This window comes from Chiroxiphia lanceolata, chromosome 6 (assembly GCF_009829145.1).
Source record: "Chiroxiphia lanceolata isolate bChiLan1 chromosome 6, bChiLan1.pri, whole genome shotgun sequence".
NCBI lineage: Eukaryota > Metazoa > Chordata > Aves > Passeriformes > Pipridae > Chiroxiphia > Chiroxiphia lanceolata.
In genome coordinates, this window is record NC_045642.1 from 2663674 (window position 1) to 2685476 (window position 21803).

The 21803-nt window shown below is 36.7% G+C and overlaps 1 protein-coding gene across 3 annotated transcripts in view; it reads right to left on the reverse strand.

The window, feature by feature from the left end:
• The window catches only part of LUZP2 (leucine zipper protein 2), a 139196-nt gene that overhangs the window by 101462 nt on the left and 15931 nt on the right, over nucleotides 1–21803 (reverse strand). The window contains exon 1 of one of the 3 annotated variants that reach the window (XM_032691569.1): nucleotides 16135–16224. The exons of the other annotated variants lie outside the window; for them this stretch is intronic. Within the exon in view, the coding sequence (XP_032547460.1) occupies nucleotides 16135–16202 (68 nt within the window). The 5' untranslated portion in view covers nucleotides 16203–16224. Of the gene's footprint in view, nucleotides 1–16134; nucleotides 16225–21803 lie in introns of those variants that run through there. 3 annotated transcript variants of the gene reach the window in all.

Here is a 21803-nt window from a genome sequence, read left to right on the forward strand (position 1 = left end):
ATGCGGTCAGAGTGACCTGTTGGCAGATTTTCGAGTTTGGGAAGAATAGAGTTTTTGATCATGAAGCCGACACCTGAGAGATGTTTTTCGGTTCTGGGCTTACCTGACCAGAAGAATGTGTAACCAGCACCATGTTCTCTGAGGCTTCCTTCCTCGTGAAGGCGAACTTCACTGAGGGCAGCTATGTCGATGTTGAGACGAGCCAGCTCATGGGCAATTAGGGCAGAACGCCGCTCAGGACGTCCACTATCCGCAGAATCGAGCATGGTTCTGATGTTCCAACATGCTATAGTTAATTTAGGTACACCTTTGGAGGCAGGTGCATGCCTTTGTCTTTTGCTCTTTGTGCGACCGCATTGAGAGAAGATGCCCGTTGGTCTGCGGATAACCAACCGGGTGGAAGTGGAGATGAGCTTTGTTTAGGCCACCTTTTCTAGGCCCCTCTCCGAGTGGAGCAAGCAGTGCTGTCCTTGAAAAGGCTGCTTGGTCGTTCAGGGTGCTGCCCCAAGAGACTGTCATCTCCGGTCAGTCTCAAATGACCAATATCCTGAACCGCCTGCATGCAGGGTTGGGTCTGCGGTTCCCAGTGCACCTTTCACCTGCCGTTTCGACCCTCGTCCGTCGCTACAGGACTTTTTGCATGTGGGTAAAGCCTTCAAGCCTGCGCAATGGATTTTTTTTTTAGGTGAGATGCAGTATGCGCGGAACTGAACCCACCCTTTAATCCTGAGGTTCATCTGCCAGGGCCAAGCGAGCTTGGACGGTGGCAGCGAAATCCTCAGGACGTAGGTTTGGTTAGAGTGACCTTCTCTTAGATGGATGGCCTTACAGGGCTAAGCGAGCTCCATCCGCCCGGGTTTGAGATTAGAGTTGTCCTTCTCCTAGGATGACTAAAAACATGTAGAAATTCAGGCCATTATGCTTAACATTGGAAATAATGTAATAAAACTTCAACTTCCTTTCCCAATTCCTGACTCCTTTTAAGACTTGCTTATAAATTTAACACTTAACACCATTTTTCTGAATGGGCTGATTTGCAGAACTGGCAGCTAAGGCTAACTCAAAGCAAATGTCATCAGTTCTGTAAAAGAATCTGCTGAATACCCAGGTCTGTGTGACTCTGAATGGAGAAATGGCATCTTCAAAATTTGATAAGCAGCACTTCAGATTAATAACCTCAAAGCAGAGTCAAATTAACATGTATGTGGACAAACAAATAGCAGATACACATAGCTACAATTATTGATTTTAATTTCAAGTTTCTCTCCCCTTTTAATCTTTTAAAAGCATGAAAGTATGGAAAAGCATGAAGCTACACTTGACATTTCATATTTGATCAGAGATGGGAATTCATATTTTTCAAGTTTTAAAGGACTCACTAAAGGCAAGCAAAGAGAAAAGCCTGTGAATTACCTATAACAATTTTATTACAGCTCAGCTGAATTGTATATCCTGAAAACTCAAGTAAAAATGTCCAAAAGAGATATACAAATGGAAGCAAAGAAAATAAAGGATCTAAACCAAAACCAGCCACTAAACCATGAGCCTCCAAAAGGCGGTGGTGGTGTTTTTGAAAAGGACGTACATAGATATCTCTAAATATTTTTTTTCCCCAGAGACAATAGTCTACATCCTCATACATGTTGCAATACAGCTGCCTGACACAAGTCACAAAAGATAGGACAAACAGGACAATTTTTGCATTATTCCAATATTTTTTCTTCGATGTGACAACCTTAACAGACCAAATCTTTGGTCTGTAGCAGTATAACTTTATGCTGCTGTTACTCCCTCCTCCCAGGTAAGCAAAGATGTGCTATTTATAGCTGGGACTATATATAAACTGTGATCCTTTCCTAGAATGCTCATCAAGCACATTACTGAGCTGGAGCACGCTATCAAACTCTCTGCCAAGGCTATATTTGAACTGGTTGCTGCCTCTTACCCAGGAAATAACCAAAGTCAATCAGAACATCCTGACACCCTATTACAAATTAAGAAATTTATTTTCTTTTATTATTTAAAAAAAGAATAAATCTAAACATCTAGGAGGTGAAGTGAGGCATTGAAAAGGTCACTCCAAAGTAATCTGATTTTCTGAAAGCTTGTAAATACCTAAACACACACATTTCCACATACAGATCCTAGAGCCTGGAAGCTTGCTTCTAGTTTTCTAGTCTTGTCCCACTCATTCTGAAAAACAGACTCTCTCTAAAAATATGATGCAGATGATTCCTCAAGAAGTTTCTTCTATTTTTTGTCAAATGGCAGATGGCTCTCAACAACTTGGTGACATTGCTTTCATAACCAAGTCCTCTGCAGAATTAAACATATTTTTTAATATTGAAATGTAACAGCTAAGCAGTAGATTACAACTTTAGACAATTTCCTTTCCTTTCAGTTTTCCATTAAGAACTTGGGCTTTTTTCTTGGTTTTAAACAAACATTTCCAAATACCCTCTCAATAAATACCAATAAAGGTTGTAAACTTCAGAGTTTCTCAAGTCCCTATAGTTTTCACAGTTACAAGGGCTGCTAACATGCACTTAAGCCATTAGTACTGATCCATTTTTAATTCAGTATTTTATATTTTCCCCAGATAAACAAACTAAGAGATCATAGCATCCAGCTTTTCATCAACTAAAAACCCCAAGTACCGTGCACGAAGCAAAAATCCGTGTTCTTCCACAAATTTGGATTCCAATAGCAGATTTGTTTCCTGCTGCATTTAACATTTTATTTAAAATGCAGCTAATTCATCCATTTCATTATTTATATTACACAAATGCAGTGAGTGTAAAGGCATGTCTGCTTTGAGAGTCAGTAATTTTGGTTTGCAATCCCACTAGTGTGCAATGAAATGCCACAACACAAAACCATTTACATCATTTACTAGTTGGCATCACTCATTTTCTTCACACTTGTTCTGAATTCAGCAAGGCATTTTTGAACACATGTTGGATAAAACAAGCAGAAAAATAGTCACCTGAAGTAAGGATGTTTTCATAATTTTCCTATTAATGTTCAAGAAGAATTTAAGCTATATTCTTTGTTAGTTATTAAGATACTTAGGGTCACACAGACTAGCAAGAGTTTCAATCAGTCCTTAACCTTGCTAAGCTTGAGAAGCACATATTAAAATCCAGACATTTATTTAAACTTCTTATAAATCGAAGTAATTATATTACCACCCTGGCTGGTATTTTCAAACTGTGACGTTGTCTTTAGGTTAGGTGCGTTCACCCATCATAAATTCATGACAATTAATGACCTTTGAAAAATTATTAAAACTTTTCTTTTCATTAAAAAAGTAGGTGAGAAAATGTTTCACTCTTATAAGAGTAAAATTACAAAATTACAAAAATTACTACTTTAGGCAATTATAACTTGTGACTCCTATTTTACATGTCTTAAAGAAGTCTTTTCTTAATAGTGACACTAATTATTCTCATCATTAATGACATTTTATTATAAATGCTATATAAGAACAAAACCTAGATTTTGCTGCTGTGGATTTGCATGTACCAAAAAGCACATGAACCATCTCATATACACAATTGGAGTACCACCACTAGACCACATTTGCCAATAGTCTAATAAAAATACAGAAAAATGGAATCAAATTACATACACAATTTTAATACTAAATATAACTTACAACAGAAAAAATTGAAATGTTCAAAAAAGCTTGCTACTTTAATAATTATTGAAGTATTCTGGTTTTCAGTATTGTATTTTTAAAAAGTTCTCTAAAAAACCTTTCTATATGTAGCACTTAAATGAAATAAAAGTAAAGGACATTAAAGAATGTTTCCCTGCCATTAGATTACTGCACTTGGCAGCCTAAGGCAGTAGATCCCTTTTTCTGTAGCTCTTCTAACCATGTAAATGGAATATGTTATCACAATAGTATAGCGCTGCAGCTTTCCATCAAAACCACAGCTTTTAAGGAAACATCACAGGTAGTGAATTTGTTGGTCTAAATTTTGTCTTCAAACTTAGCATCCATTTAAAAGCAATAATTAAACTGTAAAGCTCTGATTAGTGTGAAATCCTGTGAACTGAGTGTGTTTCACAGCTACCTCTGGACAAGCAAAAGGTCTCTGTCTGGAATTACTCTTGCCACTTCAGTAAAGCCCTATAGTGAGCTGCTCAGTGATCACATCACCAAAATACCTCGATTAATATCTACATCTCTGATTTCTTCTAACTTAAGGCCTAACTCTGCCTCTGGTTGTGCCAAATTTCTGTCAGGTTGTACACGGTATGATTTCAGAAGCACTAATGTAATCAATTACTGCTGTGACTTGGTCTTGACAGAACTTCAATAACAGTAAGGCAAAGCATCATCTTACAGAAGACACTCTGTTTTCACTTCTGTTACCATGCCTAATTGTAAGTTACTTTTAATAGAAGTAAGACTATTGGCCAAGAGAATGATTTGCCTGCACATTATTTGCACAGTGATGCACATATGAGAGATGGAATAATGAGAACTCTGCCATGTGAAGAGCTCTTTTTTGAGGCTTTTTAAATTAAAATAGTGTAGTATGAGGATGCACATACACAACCACCCTTCAGGCAATAATGATGGCTGCATATTTTCATATTATTTTTAAAAGGAGAAAGACCTTTGCCATTTGTTATCTATACCCCAGTTAATGAGCAACAACAATATATAGGAAAACCCATTCTTTCTAGTGCAAGAAAATTACATAACTGGCAATACTTTGTGACTATTTTAAGATCATTCACATGCATGAACAGAATTGCAGCAAAAATTCATGACCCAGTCTCAAAAATGTAGGTCAGAGTTGTAAAGTAGCAGATGTTTGACACAGGAATAAGTAGAAGCTAGACTCTGATACACTTGACCATTTTATAGCTAAAAGGTAAATTAAAAAGAGCAATGAGTCTATAAGCAAGTACAGAAATCACCTCCCCAAAAAGCAGACATCTTCACCTTTGAGGAGATACAAAAATTCAACCTCATCTTTGATCAGGATTGCCATTTACAAGACAGCCAGCGAGTTAACACAGATCCAGTAATGCAGTTTGAGCAGTACAGAGAGCCAGAGAGCACTGGAGGAGAGTAAAACCACATTGTGCTCCATTCTAGAGGAAAAATTTGAGGGAGTTTGAGCACATATCTTTCCTCCAAGGAAATGTCTTGAAGGTAATGTCTCATGAAATAAGTATTTCACTTGCCACCATTTGTCTGGTCGATCAGCATTTCCAAGAATTTGCAGTAGAGATTAGAAACAGTAATAGATCAACTAAAGAGGAAGAGAATTGCAAAGCCACCTAACAGATTTCAATCATTAAATATCACGGAACTTTAAAAAGGGATGGTTGTGTGGCTGCGAAACACAGTTCAGCTCAAAAATAGCTGTATTCAAGGTTCAGTCATTCCAAAATACACGTAAGACAGAAAGCTAGGATAAATTAAGAAAGCAAATTTCCTGATTCAAGCTGAAAGATTGGAAAATATTCCAACTTGCATCTCCAAGCTTGCTGCTGAGAAACTTCTCCCCCAGAACAGTAAAGAAAAGCAAAACGCTGAAAGGAAACAGACTTTGTTTTCACGTATCACTGAAAATTGGTAGACATTTCAAGTTTCTTTACATGTTTCAGGATAAGTATTTTGGTTTGTAGTAATTTTCTCCCACTCTGAATAGATATGACCTAAAAGTGAACTTCAACAGAAGGCACATCAGCTCATACTTCTCAAAGCTAAGTGATAGGAATACAGAGCACTGTGCATTTTATCTTCTGAAGAGACTCAGGAAAAGTATCTTGGGTATGGGTCTGACCCTGCTTATGTGTCTTTTGCAGACAGAACTCTCTTCTGCAGAACTGGGATGCTATGTTGGGAATAAAAAAGTTTACTAAAAAGGTCTCAGTAAATCACCAGGAAATAAACGAGCAGGAAGACAACTTCCACTGTTCTCTACTTTGTGTGCACAGTTATACACTTATACAAGAAGAATTTCCATGCTTTTTAGTCAGCTTGGACTTATAGTTACTTTGTGCTGACATAAAACCCAAGAGCTGTGCCTAATATTGCCATATATAAAGCCCTGTTAGTCACAGACACAAGAAAGTCTTTTCCTCTTTCATATGCTCACTTTGTCCTGAATGCTTCCTTCATTTTAATGAAGGGACTACAATGAAACCAATCCACACCAAAAAAGAAAAAAAAAAAAGAGGCACATTCAGCATAAAATCCAAGGTGACAGTTTTCTAAGTAACTTAAGATAGAGACACTCTTTCTCCATGGTGTTCTCACCTCATGACATCAGTAAGTCTCTTTCCTGGAGTACTGGATCTTTTTCTATACAACTTCATTTATCATTATTCCTTACAATACACAGCACACACACAAAAAAAGCGGTAAGAAGAAGTTTACTACAATAATCCATCATCTGGATAAGATCTTCACTTCAAATTTCTTATCTGAGAAACTCTTATCTACCGTTTAATCTCAGACTAGAATCAGAGAGAGAAATATATTTGTTCAAGCATAGCAACATTGCCTTTCTTCCAAGATATGAGCTATCAACCTTACATATCACCTATGTAGTAGATTTTCCTGTTCTCTCTTTTTTTTAAAACCCTTTTCATATAAATTAATTCAAGCTAAGCCTTGGAGCAACGTACAGCATCAGACCTGCTATAGATGATGGACCTTTTTCTCCAATGCAGTTAAAACTAAAACAATAACTGCAGTCTCTTCCAGAAAACAACAGCTAAAATATAATATCAGTACCAACAGATCAAATGAGACATCTCATTCACTCCCACAAGCCCCCGAACATCATGTGAATGTGAAAAACACGTGGTACCCAGATATGCCAAAGGAATAGAGCCCTGCTGCCAAGAGGTTGATGACATGACCTACATGTCCCTGGAGAAGTAAACCAAATTTTACTGGAGAAAAGACTGAGAGGTAATGAAACGGTATGAAGACTACAGAGACAGCGAAAGAAGAAAAGCATAAAAATTATTTACCCCAAAATGACGTCTTTCCATTAAAATTTCCAAGCTGTTCAAGTAAAAAGTTCGGATCATAAAACCCTGATATCGTCTATGGCCCATCAACAGCTGCATTGGTTCTGCCTTATCCCAACCCATGAGCTGTTTTCCATCTTACTGTCTCCCCTGTCCGGCTTCTGCACAAAGATGTCCCTAAAACAGTTTACATCATGAATGCTACGACTTTAAGCACCTCCTTTAATGTTTTCCCAGGGCCACTAACCCCAAGTGGAAAAACAATGTTGTTTCGGTGTTTCACTTCCCTTTACACTCTACCATACATTTCATTGCAGTATTTAAGGATTTCCTTTTTCCTGAACCTTTTGGAAAAACATTTGTACTATCACATAAGAATAACCTTTTCAAAGGGAGGGAAAAGGAACGTAATTACATCTTAATTATCTTAAAAGTTCTAAATTGATTTGAAACGGTAATAACAAATAATTAAAACACATTAAGTTCATAAAGTACAAAGGAAAATAGGTTTCAAAGAGAAAATTAAACCTTTGTCTTCAGTTACATTGATAAAATGTAGAGTAGCAAAGAGTTGTGCTTTTCATAGCAAAATTCATTTGAATGAGAACATTTAGGGAAATTTCAAATCCAATTTTACCAGCAGAGCTCAAACTCACCTCTACTACCAGAAACATTACTGCCATCACAGTGGGGTGGTTGGAACTAAATTATCTTTAAGGACCCAGCATGAACTAGCCAATAAATTCTCCTATGAGGAGAGGCTGAGGGAGCTGGGGTTGTTCAGCCTGGAGAAGAGGAGGCTCAAGGGAGACCTCATCACTCTCTACAACTCCCTGACAGGAGGTTGTAGCCAGGTGGGGGTTGGTCTCTTCTCCCAGGGAAGCAGCAGTAGGACAAGAGGTCACAATCTTAAGCTCTGCCAGAGGAGGTTTAGGTTGGATATTGGGAAGAAATTCTTTACAGAGAGAGTAATCAGACATTGGAATGGGCTGCCCAGGGAGGGGGTGGATTCACCATCCCTGGAGGTTTTTAAGATGAGACTGGATGTGGCATCAGTGCCATGGTCTGGGAACCACGGTGGGGTTGGATCAAGGGTTGGACTTGATCTCAGAGGTCTTTTCCAACCTGGCTGATTTTATGATTCTGTGAAAGAGACCTGACTACACCAACACGAAGGGGATCAGAAGGCAGTTTTTGGTTTAGATAAACAGTTATCAGCAGTTGAGTGGACCAATTAACTACGTAACAGTTGAGTGGATAACTGGTGGTATAAGTATTTTTCCCAAATTTGTTAAAAGAGTGTGAAAGCCTGAATTAGCCAGACCAGTATGTGGGCAGGGGGGAGCGAACAACAGAGTTTTATAAAACTCAGCCCAACACAGAGTATAAGAATCAAGCAGCTAACCAAAGATTTTCAAAGAGAACTTCATGTATGTTGAGCTGGCTTCAACATGCATACTGAAAACAAAACTAAAAGCAAGGCAAGTGGAATTATTTTTTGCCATTTCCTGTCTTTTGTTGTGTTTTTAGTGGTTTAATTATTTTTTTTAAACACAGTTCTCCTGGACCTATTAAAATTCCTTTAACACTTCCTGATCATTAGAACTGTGCTGACTTTTGTATGAACAGTTCTAGGGGGGCTTTGCTGTTATCCAGAATCATTTGTACAAAAGCACAGGTGAAACATCCATAGTTTTCTAATATTGCTCCTGCCCTTCTTGCCTTCCGTGGTACATTGTCTCTTTGGCTTCTTATATTACTTAAATAAATTTTCCCCCCTCCCCCAAGAAAGCAGAATTGATTTTTGGCATTATATCACCATCCTGGTAGCTTCTATGCCTCTTCTTTTTTATCTCCTTTTTCTTTGGAGTAGACAAATGAATAAGCTACTGTTTTGTGTTTACATAGTAGTTAGCACAAATGGGACTTCGACATTCCAGACACTTCAAAATTTACATAGAAAATTTGTGTCATTTGTTAGTCACACTTAGTTATTCTGATCCTTACTCTGAAGGTGCTGTGCAACCTGGGAACAAAACCCAAGCAGTTTAAATAAATAATCACACAAATAGCAAAAGGTGGACAACACAAAAAGAAGAAAATCAGTCCGAACTTTCCAGGATCTTTTCAGATGGACAGACAGATGCAATTCCTAGAAACCTAAGTGCACAGACTAACAAAGTATTACAGTTTGAGTGTTGCAAATGTAGCACTGAGACTGCTGATGCACATTTCACACAGCAGAACAGAATGTGAATAATTCTGTAAATACATAACATCTCTTCCCAGACAAGAGTAAGGACTGGTTTGGGAGCATTTCAGAAGCAGCTGTAATTCTAATGAACAAAATTCTACTCGAACTTCAGGTACTACACTGGGAATAGAATGAAGGAAGCTCCATTGATGAAACTATTATAAGAGATGTTTGGATCTTTTCATTTAAAAAAAAAAAAAAAAAAAGAGAGGAAATAACTGATTTCTACAATAAAGCCTGAAGTTAGGTGTTCAACGAAGATGACATCTCATGCCATACAAATGGGATCAAGAATTTAAACAGCCCTAGTAGCTTTAAGATATTTATAGAGAAGCAACATAGTTAAAATGATCTTAGCTCATAGAAGTATGTTTTTTTCCTGCATCACTGAAATAATAATATATGTGTATGTATATACACATGAAATAATATGTGGAAATACATGGAATATGGAGAATAGTGCTATTACTTGTAAGAGATAATATATTAATGAACATATTGTGTAAATGAACCCTTTTCTATTAATAAGTATGCAAGAAATAGCACAATTTAATATGAGAAGTCAAATTAGGAAAGCTTTCTAAAATCAGACAAGTGTTGAATAACATTTAAACATTTCCTAAAAATTCCTAAAAAAAAAAAAATTCCTGTTTAAACATTTCCTAAAAAAGCCACATAAATTACTTCTATCACCAGCCTAATTCTAATTTTTTTTTTTTGTGAAGGGATTCTTTTTTTTCTTGCATAAGTCTGAAAGTTTACTGACAAATTGATTAACAGGGAGCTTTGCTAATTAAATCAGCTGAAGGAGATTTAGACTGACACCATGCTAGGTGCTTAAATTAAGAGACTGTCCCACTGCATTACATATAGTGCATTTATCATAGATAAACTAACAGCCTGTTAATGGAACTGGCAGACAGTGAAGGAGAAAAATTAATCTTTACAGTGCTATGTGTAATAGATACACAGCTCTGCTAACTGTAGCTTTACAGATTTCTGAACAATTAGAAGGGGTTTTAATAATGTGGGTTTCAGTTTGAAATTAGAAAAATAAAATCCCTCATTAACACTTTACTTATGTGACAGTCTCATTACCAAAGATCTGCACGTATTTCTGTGTTGACAGACTGTTACAAAGTAAGAAACCTTAGAAAAATCCTTTCAAGTCTAGAAACTTTGATTGTACAGTGTTAATAAAATTGAAGAAATTGGCTGTACATTACCTAAATAAAATCTTATCTCTAAATTAATCTTTATTTTATAGGCATTATCATCCAAATGGTGGTATTCAGTCAGTGTAAAGTGTAGAAGTTTCATGTAATCTGTTGCAAGTTCCTTTAGTTTTCAAAGTTTCTTGGCACTGCTAAATGCCCATATCATTCTGTTTTCAAAGCAGCTACAACCTACTGAACACATCTTGAAAGTTTTTTGCCTCTCAGTCTATATAAAACACATCACAGCATATGGCACTGAAAATATATTTGGACTGGGTTTGCCTTAATGTCAAATTGATTGTCTTAGCGAATTAAAGACAGCACCCAGGAGCATCTTTGCCTTTCTTTTTCCCCCTGCAGTAGGTTTAAGACAGGCTGTCACCACCTGACCCCCTCTCCTTGTTCATGCCAGCACAAATGATAACACATAATCAGTCACACAGAGAGACAGAGAGAGAGAGATCAGGGTTGGGATAAAGCTTCAGCAAGATTGTTTCCTTGATATGCCTCGTAAGCAAGTCTATTCATGCACACAGAAGGAAAGGCACGTCTGCCAACAAGAGAGGCACGACACCGTTCTCCTATCAGATTAAGTGCTGGCTGCTCACAAAATCGCTGACTCAAAACAGTAGCACTGCTCCTGCCTAAGTCATTTCAGTCAAAATAGCTGCCCTATCACTCGAGAAATCAACCCCTTCTATCACCAAAGGAAAAAAAGAAAGCAAACAGATAGAACAAGAACAGTCACTTTGGAGTATTAAAAAAAAAAAAAAGCTCTAATTTTTGTCCAAAAAAAAATCTGTCGCTCTCCTCACTCTCCTTCCAAATGACTTGAAAGAAAAATGAAAGCAAAGGCTAAGAGTAGAGATTGGTATGGATACTAGCATCATATAATTAAGACTAAAAATTAGTTCAGAATCTATATCTGAATGAATTATACTTAATCATTGAATTTTGTCCACCTGGTGCTTATTCAGCTACACATATAGGCAATAAAGAAAGCCTGCATGCTTCTCAATTACTAAAGTTCCATAGTTAAAGGTATTTTTTGGGGTAAAGTACCTCCTAACTTCTACATGAGGTGCTCCCAATATACTCCAAAAACACTTATCTGCGAAAGGTAAAATAACTGGATGTTGACCTACAAGCCAAAAAAGAAATTATTTGGCTAAGAATGCACTACAGATTTTTAAGAAGGGCCAGAGACCTCTTCAAGACATGACTCACAATCAAAATCAAAATACATTATTGTGCTAAACTTGAGAGTTTAACATGCTTCATGCTTCATGAGACTCTAATACCATATTTGTTATTTTTGGTGATATGTGGTTCTGGATGCACTGGCCCGTTATATTCATTGACTGCTTACTGATTATGAAAGAGCACATTCTGAGCTCTCACCTTGATCTGTTGTTTTATTTCTTCACCTTTGCTACTCAGAGAGCATTGGTCTTAACTTCCAAATTTTATTGAAGTTTTCAGTGTTTCAGGCCTGTGACTCAGGATGCAGTTGCAAACTTCTATTTTCAGCAGCCAACAACTGCTGTTTTGGACAATCTCACTGACACTGCATCCATTCAGCAATAAGAGTTACTTCTGCAGGGTTTTTTTGAAGGTACCTATTGAGATCATCTTGCTCATGAAAGTCAAAAACCCTCTCTTTGTGCTGCATGGGTTTGGTGCTTCAACTACATTCACCTGAACTTTTCTGTCACTTAAACGAGAGGTAGCAGGGACTTAGAATCTTCACCATCACGTTGTGTTTAGTTTGTGTGTGTTATTTCCCACTTCTCTCACTCAAGAACATCAAGAACAAAGAGACCAAAGACTTCTCAGTCTTGGTGTGCTTGAGCTGTTGTCTAATGATGACACCCAGCAGAGAAATGTGATGCACATCAGAGAGCATCTCGGGGCAAACACGTATTTCCTGTTACTGAAGACTTTTCCTAAGGAATTTTGGTGTAATTTCATGCAGGCATTACAGAGCATGCAGTAGAATAAATAGAAAAGACCTTGAGGTTAAAAAGAGTTAACAGCATAATTCTACATTATTGTACACCCGAAGAACCAAATCTATTTTTTACAACTGTTACTGACTGTTATTTTACTATTTTACGAGACACCTGTAGTATCACTCAGACATTTAGATCCTGGAAAAATCGGGGTGGAACAATCAGGACAAATCCATAAAGAAGTCATGTTATTTTAAAAGCAATGTAAAACCCATTCAACTTTGTTACTAAAACAGCACCACAATTAACTACTCCCACTGCTATAATTGCATTATTCTAACTGATTGACCAGTTGTATTTAAAACAAGCACAAAGATTTTTCAGAATACTCTGCTGAAGACATACATAACATGAAAAAAATCCAGTGTATGCTGAAAACATGTCTTGTCTAGTCTATGATTTAAGACAAGCAAAGTTTATATTGTTTCAAAGATAAGCAAAATCTAATTGGAGAAAGGCAGCACACAGAATAAGGTGTCTCATTGATAAATGTGTTGTTATTTTCAAGCCTTAGGGATTAAAGCTATTCATTTCTGGTTTTGTTTTTCCTATAATCAAAGTTTGCAGATGAACAAGTGAAAAAAAATTTTTCCTAATACACATAGTAAAAGCAAGATAAAAGTCTCCATTATAATTTGCTGCAAAAAACTAACAGCTCAGGTATTCTTTGTGTTATACCATCCAAAATTCCATTATTATTACTGCTCAAGGTCATATAGCAGGTCTGTAGTAGAGCTAAGAACAGGAATTGGCTATCTTGATATCAACTGGACCATATTTACTAAAATAAGCTGATTGAGCGTGATAAAAAGGGTCTGTCCTTTCTACAATGAAATCTTTGATAAGTGCAGAAATGTTTCAACACCGTGTTTATGAGCAGCAATAATCTTCTTTCCACGGCCTTTTTGAAAGCTGATGGTGCAATGACAGCTCCAGTAGATGAGAAGTCTTCTCTTTCATAGAGCATGTACAAAAACTACAGTTCCCTTGCATATGACAGGCCATCGACTTCTAAAAGAATTTCCTTGAGGAAGACCACTGTAATCTTGCCCACCAAAATCCATGCATTGTACTTAGTAAATGGCATTCCTAAGTTTTCAGGCTTTATATCTCCCTGTTTGCTACAGTTATAGAGGATACTGCTTTAATACAGTAACCTTTCTAATACTTTTTGATAGAGGCTATTACCTGATTATAATGGCAATTAAAAATCTTTAAAGTGCCTTCATTTTTAGTTAGATGCTACTTTAAAAAAGAAAACAAAACACTCCAAACCAACAACAAAAAACAAGCCTTGCAAACCACAGCCATGAGAAGCCACTGAGAACCCTCAATAAGAAATTATGAATTGTCAAGCAACTGAGATGTTTATAATTATCCATGATAAAGTTCCGTGTGCAGCTGTTCTTTTCTGACTCTCAGTCTCATATATTACCATTAACATTTATGAAAATGGTAATTTCATAATAAGGTTTCCCCAGATGCTGTACTAATACCTAAGAATGTGGCTACTCCACTGAGATCACAAGCAAAAGAGAAGAAGGAATTACCTCGGTGGTACAGTTGTAGCACCTACCTGAAAGCTGACATCCATATTAATAGCTCCTGAGGTTTTGTGTGAGATGGGAAGGTTGAGACAAACAAGTGGAAGGGAGATAAAGAATCCTGGCAAGCCTTCTGGAGGCACAGATTACCTAGATTGCTTTTCTGCTAGAAGATATTCAGGTGAAATTAGGTATCGTGCCTGAGCCAGCACAGCTGCTTGCTCAGGGTAGTTTTCCCAGTGTAAGGTACTTGGAGAAATCCTCTACAGTAGCATAAAAGTTTAATTTATGTATTACATGTCCAACTTCATATTTTAAGAGGACACATTTCTATACCAGGGTAAACTGTACCTTTATAAGTCCCAGTATCTACCCAAAAAGAGATCGTGTGGCCCAACTTCATGAACCTAAATGCCTTTTGTGCAGAAGATGGTTTGTGTTTTTAGTGATAGTAGCTATATAATCTAGAAGCATAAATGCTCTAGAGTAATCTCAAAACAGATTCTGAAATTTTGAGCACTTCTGAGAATGTTCTTTCCCAGCCCTTGTTTGATTTATAGCACTGCCTACTGCACAGTTCTGTGAATCTATTCCCCTACAAAGATTAAAACATAAAATGAAAAATGGATGTGCAAATCTTATGAATAGGTTTTTACATGACATTCTCTTAGCTGACTTGTAAAGGTATTCCTCATGTTGCAAAATGTAAAATATGTAAAATTTTCGTAAGAGAGGATGTTGATCTTTGATGTTTGATCTTTGCACACTTCCAAGCCTAGTCAACAAGAAGGAACATTTAATCCACAAAATAGATAATGGCCAACAAGCTCTAAGTGATGTCCAGGTGTTGAAGACAAATTACCTGTTGGCAGAATTGCCTTTTGAAGGTTTAGGGCTTCACGTGCTTCCACAACCTCAGACCTAGGGGGAGGTTAACTAAGCTTGGGAAGAAAGATGTACCACTGATAGTGGGCACAAAGAATGCAGAATTCACAGGCCAGGAGGACATTTGGAAGAACCCCCAAGGTAAGGAAGAAAAACTAATAAAACCAACCCAGCAACTCTGTGCTGAAATCAGCACAAACCAGGTGAAAGGTAATTCTGGCGGGGAGAGATCACAACCACCAACTCAGAGCCACCAACCCAAGAAACCCACTGACCCAAAAGAGAAAGATTGAGTATTTGAACTAATAAGCATGAGAAATGAGAGAGTCACTAACTAATAGAAGATATAACATAAATTAGTAAGAGAACTAGTTATCTTGTAGCCAAGGAACACCAATGCCTTTCTTTGCTAAAATGTATAAATACTGAAAAATTTTGGTAGTTGTAGTTGGTAGCTGGCTTTGTGGATTTGGCACCCAGCCCCCCTTTCTGTGCAGAAGTGTAAATAAATCAAATATCTTGACTCTGGGTGTGGACTGGCCTCTTGCACACCGGGTGAAAGAACCTATTTTGGGGCAACGCACTCTCTGCTTCACTGAGCCTGTATGAAAAATATTAGAACTCCTTCTCTAATGTTTTTTCACACAGTACTTCATGTCTGTAATGGAGATACCAGCTTAAGAGATGTAGACCCCTGTAGATAAGGACAATTCCACTGAGATCAGTAAGAGCAAACATGAGTAAAAGAAAGAAGTAAGACTATTTTTTATTTCCTGTTTTATTCTACCATGAGAAGCATTTTCTCTTTTACTTAAGTGCAGATTCAGGTTTGTTAATCACACCACGCAGATTTCTCACTATAACTGGTGAAATACAGTAGATTATCTTTTCCTTGGAGAATGCCTGCCAGGGAACAACAGGTTTTGAAAAACTAAACGGCCTACTAACCCAGTGCAGACTTCTTTATAATAAAAAAGAAATAAAAAAAAAATCATATGAGTATCAGTTAGCACAACTGGTGGTGTTGTTTAAATTTATATTTTGCTTCTATGGTTCTTGTTTTATCCACTTGCCTAATTAACACATCATTTAGGAACCTACTTGATTATGCCAAATACTAGCATTATTCATTCTTTCCTCCAGAGCAGCACTGAATAGGCAGACTGTGTGGATTCTCCTTCCATTTGCTTGCCCATTTCAGGGATACTCACTGTTTTGTGTGCTGGAGAGTCATTTGAATGCAAAGCACTCTCGTTTCTCTATGTAGCATTGTTAGCATCAGGTTGTAATTTTATTTATAAAAACACATCCCTGTAAGCTCTGGGAGCCCCTGTCAGAATGAAGACTGGGGAAAAAAAAATATTTGAGATGTTGACAAGCAGGCTGGGTTTTCTTTTCTGTGTTTGTGATATGCATCTGCTTACAGCTGCACACGATCTCACTACACGTGTGATTCAAAGTTACAAGGCATTTCTAGTCTTCAACCTCCCTGCAGAAATAACTAGAATAGGGGTTTTCTTGTTCAACCACATGGCAAGCCACTGATACCCAGTTCTTTCCTGACAAGTTGTGCTCAATTGGTAGACAAAGATAAAACCCGTGCAGCTACTGCAGAGATCTAAAATAATTCTGCTAAAAGATCTGCCCTACTTGCATATTTTGTGTGCCTGTATTTAGCTCTGCAGAGTCACACAGCCTGAAGGTCTTGGTCCTCAAAACAAGGACAGAGTTGCTCCCCAGGCAAGTATTTGCACGTTGTTTACTTGGAAGTTTTGACTATTTACTGACTCACCCTGACACAGGAAGCAAAAGCTCCATCCAACCTGGCCTTGAACACTTCCAGACACGTTTAGTATTACAATGCTAAAAGTCACCACAGAGGGATATATCATTCAAACTGAGTGATTTCCACCCCTCAGCAAATTTTTTAGAACATAATCCATTTACAAATTAAAGCCCAACCATCAGTTTGAAAGTTCATTGCCAGAATACACAGAAGGCTTAATTTTTTTTTTAAGAGCCAAAGTCCATTTCAAAAAGCTCCAAGTCCAGTGACCATATGTACTTAGATCAGAGCAAAAACACTCAATTCTACGTGTAGAATCAAATCATTAATAAATCTCTCTTCTTCCAACAAAATTACTTTTTTTAGTTCCTTACCAATATACAGTGATTAACCTGTCAAAACGAGCTTTCAAAACATGTGTATAAACATTCAGCAAATTACTATGTTCTACAGTGCACATTCTCAACATTTTCAATTTAAGTACTTTTAGCTTCATTTGCTGATTTCTTTTGTTGAGAATCTCAAGTGCACACTGAATTTTAAACACCACTGGCTTCTCTATTTTGCAATAATAATCAAACAAAACATCCAAGGTGAACATCTCTAATTTAACATTTCTCTGACCAACACATTTACACCTGTAATCATTAATCATGCCATCTGGCTTAATGTGCTCATTAATAAATTAAAAATAACCCCATTGCATTATTGGTTTTAGATAGTTGATGAGTTTTCTTCTCCCTGAAACTTGTCAATGTCATAACTTTACCCTTCATATTTTTGTACTTCATAGGGAGCCATTGCCAAATATTGACACATAAATCTTATTCTTACATTTTCCAACATGCTTGTTTGACACTGTAATACAGAATTTAACACTGTTCAAGTAGAATTTTGAAAAGAATCTGTTTTGTTTTGTTTCCTGCTGTAAACAACAGGAAATAGCTTTTTACTCCTCAAAGTAATGCATACTTTGTCTTGAGACTCAGGACCTAGTTTTCACTCTTCTGCTGCCTGCACTGACAATTTTCATGTCTCCTCGTTCTGGCTCAATCTCTTGACCATGTTCACTGGTTGAGAACAGTGTTGAGACAAACCCCTGCAGCCACACACCAACTGTGACTGATGTGGTGGCACCTGGACAGTAAGTTTGACAATAAGTTTTATTCTAAAACAGTGGTAAAGCATAAAGAGGTACCTTTTTGGTTTTGGGACTCAACACACTTCAGTGGCTTCCACAATCAAACGTGCACTCAATCAGTTTAATTTTTAAACAGAGAGCATTCAAGATCTTTCATTTCAGGTTTTAAAGCTGGGTTTGTCAAGTATTTCTATTAAAGTAAAAAGCATTGCACCAGCTGTTTGGTGCAGATGAAATGAGTTTCTGGAGGCTTGATGCTTTCATGAACACACATATGCAGAGTATACATATACCACGAAAACCAACTCTTATATGGCTTTCAGTGCTTCCTTAAGGAAAGCATAAATAATTTGACTCCCTTCTATCATTCATTATAAAAAAGGTTAAAACTTCACTTTTCATATTTAACCAAGATCACTTTGTCTTCCAAAACTGAATTTTTGAACAGTCTGTTGAGGATAAAATAAGCTCTAAATTTTAGGACTCAACATAGCAACATTGAGCAATAATTCCACCTACTCAGCATACTATTTTTATTAAGGTCTTTTAAATACATTTGTATGAAAAATATCATAGGCCTAATTTTTTTTCCTCTCGTGAGTTCTTGCAAAAGCTCCCTGTTCAGTCAGGCCAGTCTTCTTGCCCACTGGCACATCTTTCAGCAGATGACCTGCTCCTGTCACTTTAGGATTTCTTTCCTAAAGTATATTGAGCCTTCCTGGAACCATTTGTTATTAAGGGCTTCTTCCCAAGGGACTCTCAAAACCAGTGCCCTAAATAGGCCAAAATCCACCTCTGGAAGTCCAAGGTAGAGGTTTTGTTGACCACCCTCCTTCCTTCCTTCACCAAGATTCAAAAAACTCTAACAAAGTTCTAATTAAATTGATCTCAACTACAGCATATCAAATTTATAAGTCACCTAACACCATACAAATAGCTTATAGCACACCTTATGATTCTGGAATTATGGTTTACAAGACATCCTTGACACTAAAAGAACAGAAGGATGTTAATTCATCCATAGTTTCTACAGAGGCAATCCTCTTACCCGCTGTTAAATTCTAAATTGACCATGCACAGCTAAGCCCAGGAAAAGAAACATAAAACTGATGTTATAATTAATCATTTTGTTTAATGATTCTATAAATTGTCTTTTCAAAACCATCCAATCTGCCAGTTGTCTTTATCAGCATTTTCTACGTGTTTGTCTACATATAACTCTGCTCCTGCCTGTACTTCTGTCTTATTTATGTCATGAGCCCTCCAGGGGAGTTGACTAAGATTATGCTTAACTAGTGGTTAACTAGACAAGAATAGAAGTTTCATAGAAGGATGAAAAGCAATAAAATCAGGTTTGCTGTTTATTTGCTAGTTTTCCTGACAATCAGTACAGAACAATCCTTCTAGAACAGTTATCCAATATACTTGTATCCAACAGATTATTTATAAAATAAATATGAGCATTTTAAAGATATAGAAACAATGTAATTAGCTTTAATTGTTTTATATTTCCTAATTCACTAGGCATTCACATTATTCTGCTTGTGGTATAGAGGTAATTTAATATTTCAATCAGCCCAGAAAAGCCACACAAACTATTTGGAAAAGGATTATTGTTCATTTCAATTGATAGAAACAATTTTTTTTTTTCTAAAATGGGAACACAATTTCTGAAGGAAATGAATCAGTTTCTTTTTAGTCAATAATACAGGTGGTTGCAATAGGTTCAGGCACACACTTTTAAGATACCATGTAAAAATAACATAATATTCTACCATGCTGCATATTCTATTGAAAAAGAAAGTTGAAACAACAATCGAATCATTTTCCTTGCCATGAATTTTGAACCTGAAGTCTTACTTAATTGACTTCAGTTTTACAGCCAAATCCCTCCCCAGTCATCAGCCAGGCATCTTTGTGACCAAATATGTTTAACCTGTGACACGTTTGGCATTATACAACATCATGTAAATCCACACTGAAATGCAAAGCAGCAACAAAGTCTGGTTCACACAGCCCTTTAAATAGTAACTGTGTAGTTCTACTGAAGGAATACAACTCATGGATCTAATGGCATGTTACTCGAGAATATACAAATACATTTTCCCTAATGTTTGTTTCAACACAAATTTAACTACAGATCTGACTTTCATTTGGAAAGAAAGAGATGAGAAACAGTTTTGATGTGACATTAGAACAAAATAAATAAAATTACCCATATTTAGTCATTCCTTTATTTCCATGTGAAGGACACCTATGTCATAATTCGTAAGAAAAGGAATTATTACAGTCATGAGAAAAAAAAAAGGAGCCAATTACGCACACTGCACATATTAAATCCAAGGGTAATTTGCCAACATCAAAGTTCATTAACCATACGCCAAGTCCAAAACCCAAAGGATCCTAATTAATGCTGAAAACCTGAAAAAGTAGGTCTGACCTATTCTTCTGTGTGATAGCAGCCTGAAAATTGACATTGCATGGTGCTGCTTTTTCCCATTTACTTGCTGTAGAAGTCATTTAATGCCCGCTGTTGCCTATGCAATATTAATAGCAATGGAACTTGAAAATAGATCCTTTCTGACTGCTGGCTCTTTTGCCAGGATATGCCCACATTAAAATCAACCAGGAGAGTGGGTGATTTAAAAATTGTTGGGTTCCTGAGTTTGAAAGGCAGACTTTTGCATGATGAACTCATTGAAGAGGCTTACTCTGTCTTCATCACTCCATGAATCCTGTGCAGGTTAAATGCACAGCACAAGTACTAGTTGGACTGTTTTGCTATTTTTCCCCCCTGTACTCGACCTCTATAGCAATTTCACAGGTCTAAATCTATGCTGTTAGTGACAAATTATACAGACTATATGTAGAAGTTTGACAGTTGCCTCTACAGACTTTGTTAGTATGCTAACAACATTTTTTTTTGCCTTTCAAAGAATAGGGTCTCTTGTCCAACACCAACTTCCCAGGAAATCTAAGTGTTAATTTACAACAGGAAAGTTAACAGAGAATTCCAGTTTCATTGTCTGACATGAAACTCAGTCACAGAAACTCAAAACTTGCTTCACCTTCAATAAAACAAGAAAGCAGCTTCTATTTTGCTGATACTCCAAAGTGCTGTCAGGAAGGATTAATCCAATAAATATTTACAGGCACCTCTTGATAGCAGGAACAAGTTCTCATTTCAAGGAAATGATACTGTTTCTTTCTGATTTCAAGGAAGACCAACATTCAGTCCACAAAATATAAACCTCAAATATTACTGTAATAGCACAGTTTCATTTTTTTTGTTCTTGTTACTAATGCATATGTGGGGGATTATTGCAGAGACTTAAGAGTCTCTCTAAAAACTATTAAACTTCCAGATTCAAAACATTAGTTGTCTCTACTCTTTCAAAGCTTTTGTTTAGAGGTTTTTTCTTTTTTTTTTTTCAGGAAACAGTTCCCATTATTTATTACCAAGTTAAGTAATCTCACAACAGAAAAGAAACAAGTAACGAAGTTGCACCAATATGATGGTTTAACACTTCAAGACCTTCTATTTCTGTAGTAACAATAGAAATTTTTCACCAAGAAAAAATTAAAAGATGTACCACAACGGCAACACTTTGCTTTAAAAGTACAAACTAAGACAAACAAACCTCTGTTCAATACAGGATTAGGTCCTATCTCCTCCTAGGCTTTCTCAACCACATTTATTTTATATTTCCAGTTTTCCATTACATAGTTATTTGAGACCACCTCTTATTTAATTAAATATTAAATTGCTAGCAAATGAGTAGTTTAACAAAAAGGGGTTTTGTTTTTTTTTTCTTTTATAATAGGCTTATAATAGATTAAAAGAAGTATGGGTTTTTTGAATAACAAAACTCCGGGGATAATTTTAAAATAAGGGAAGCAGCAGGCAATACATTATCAACCTCTACACAGATACACCAGCTAAGTAAAAATAA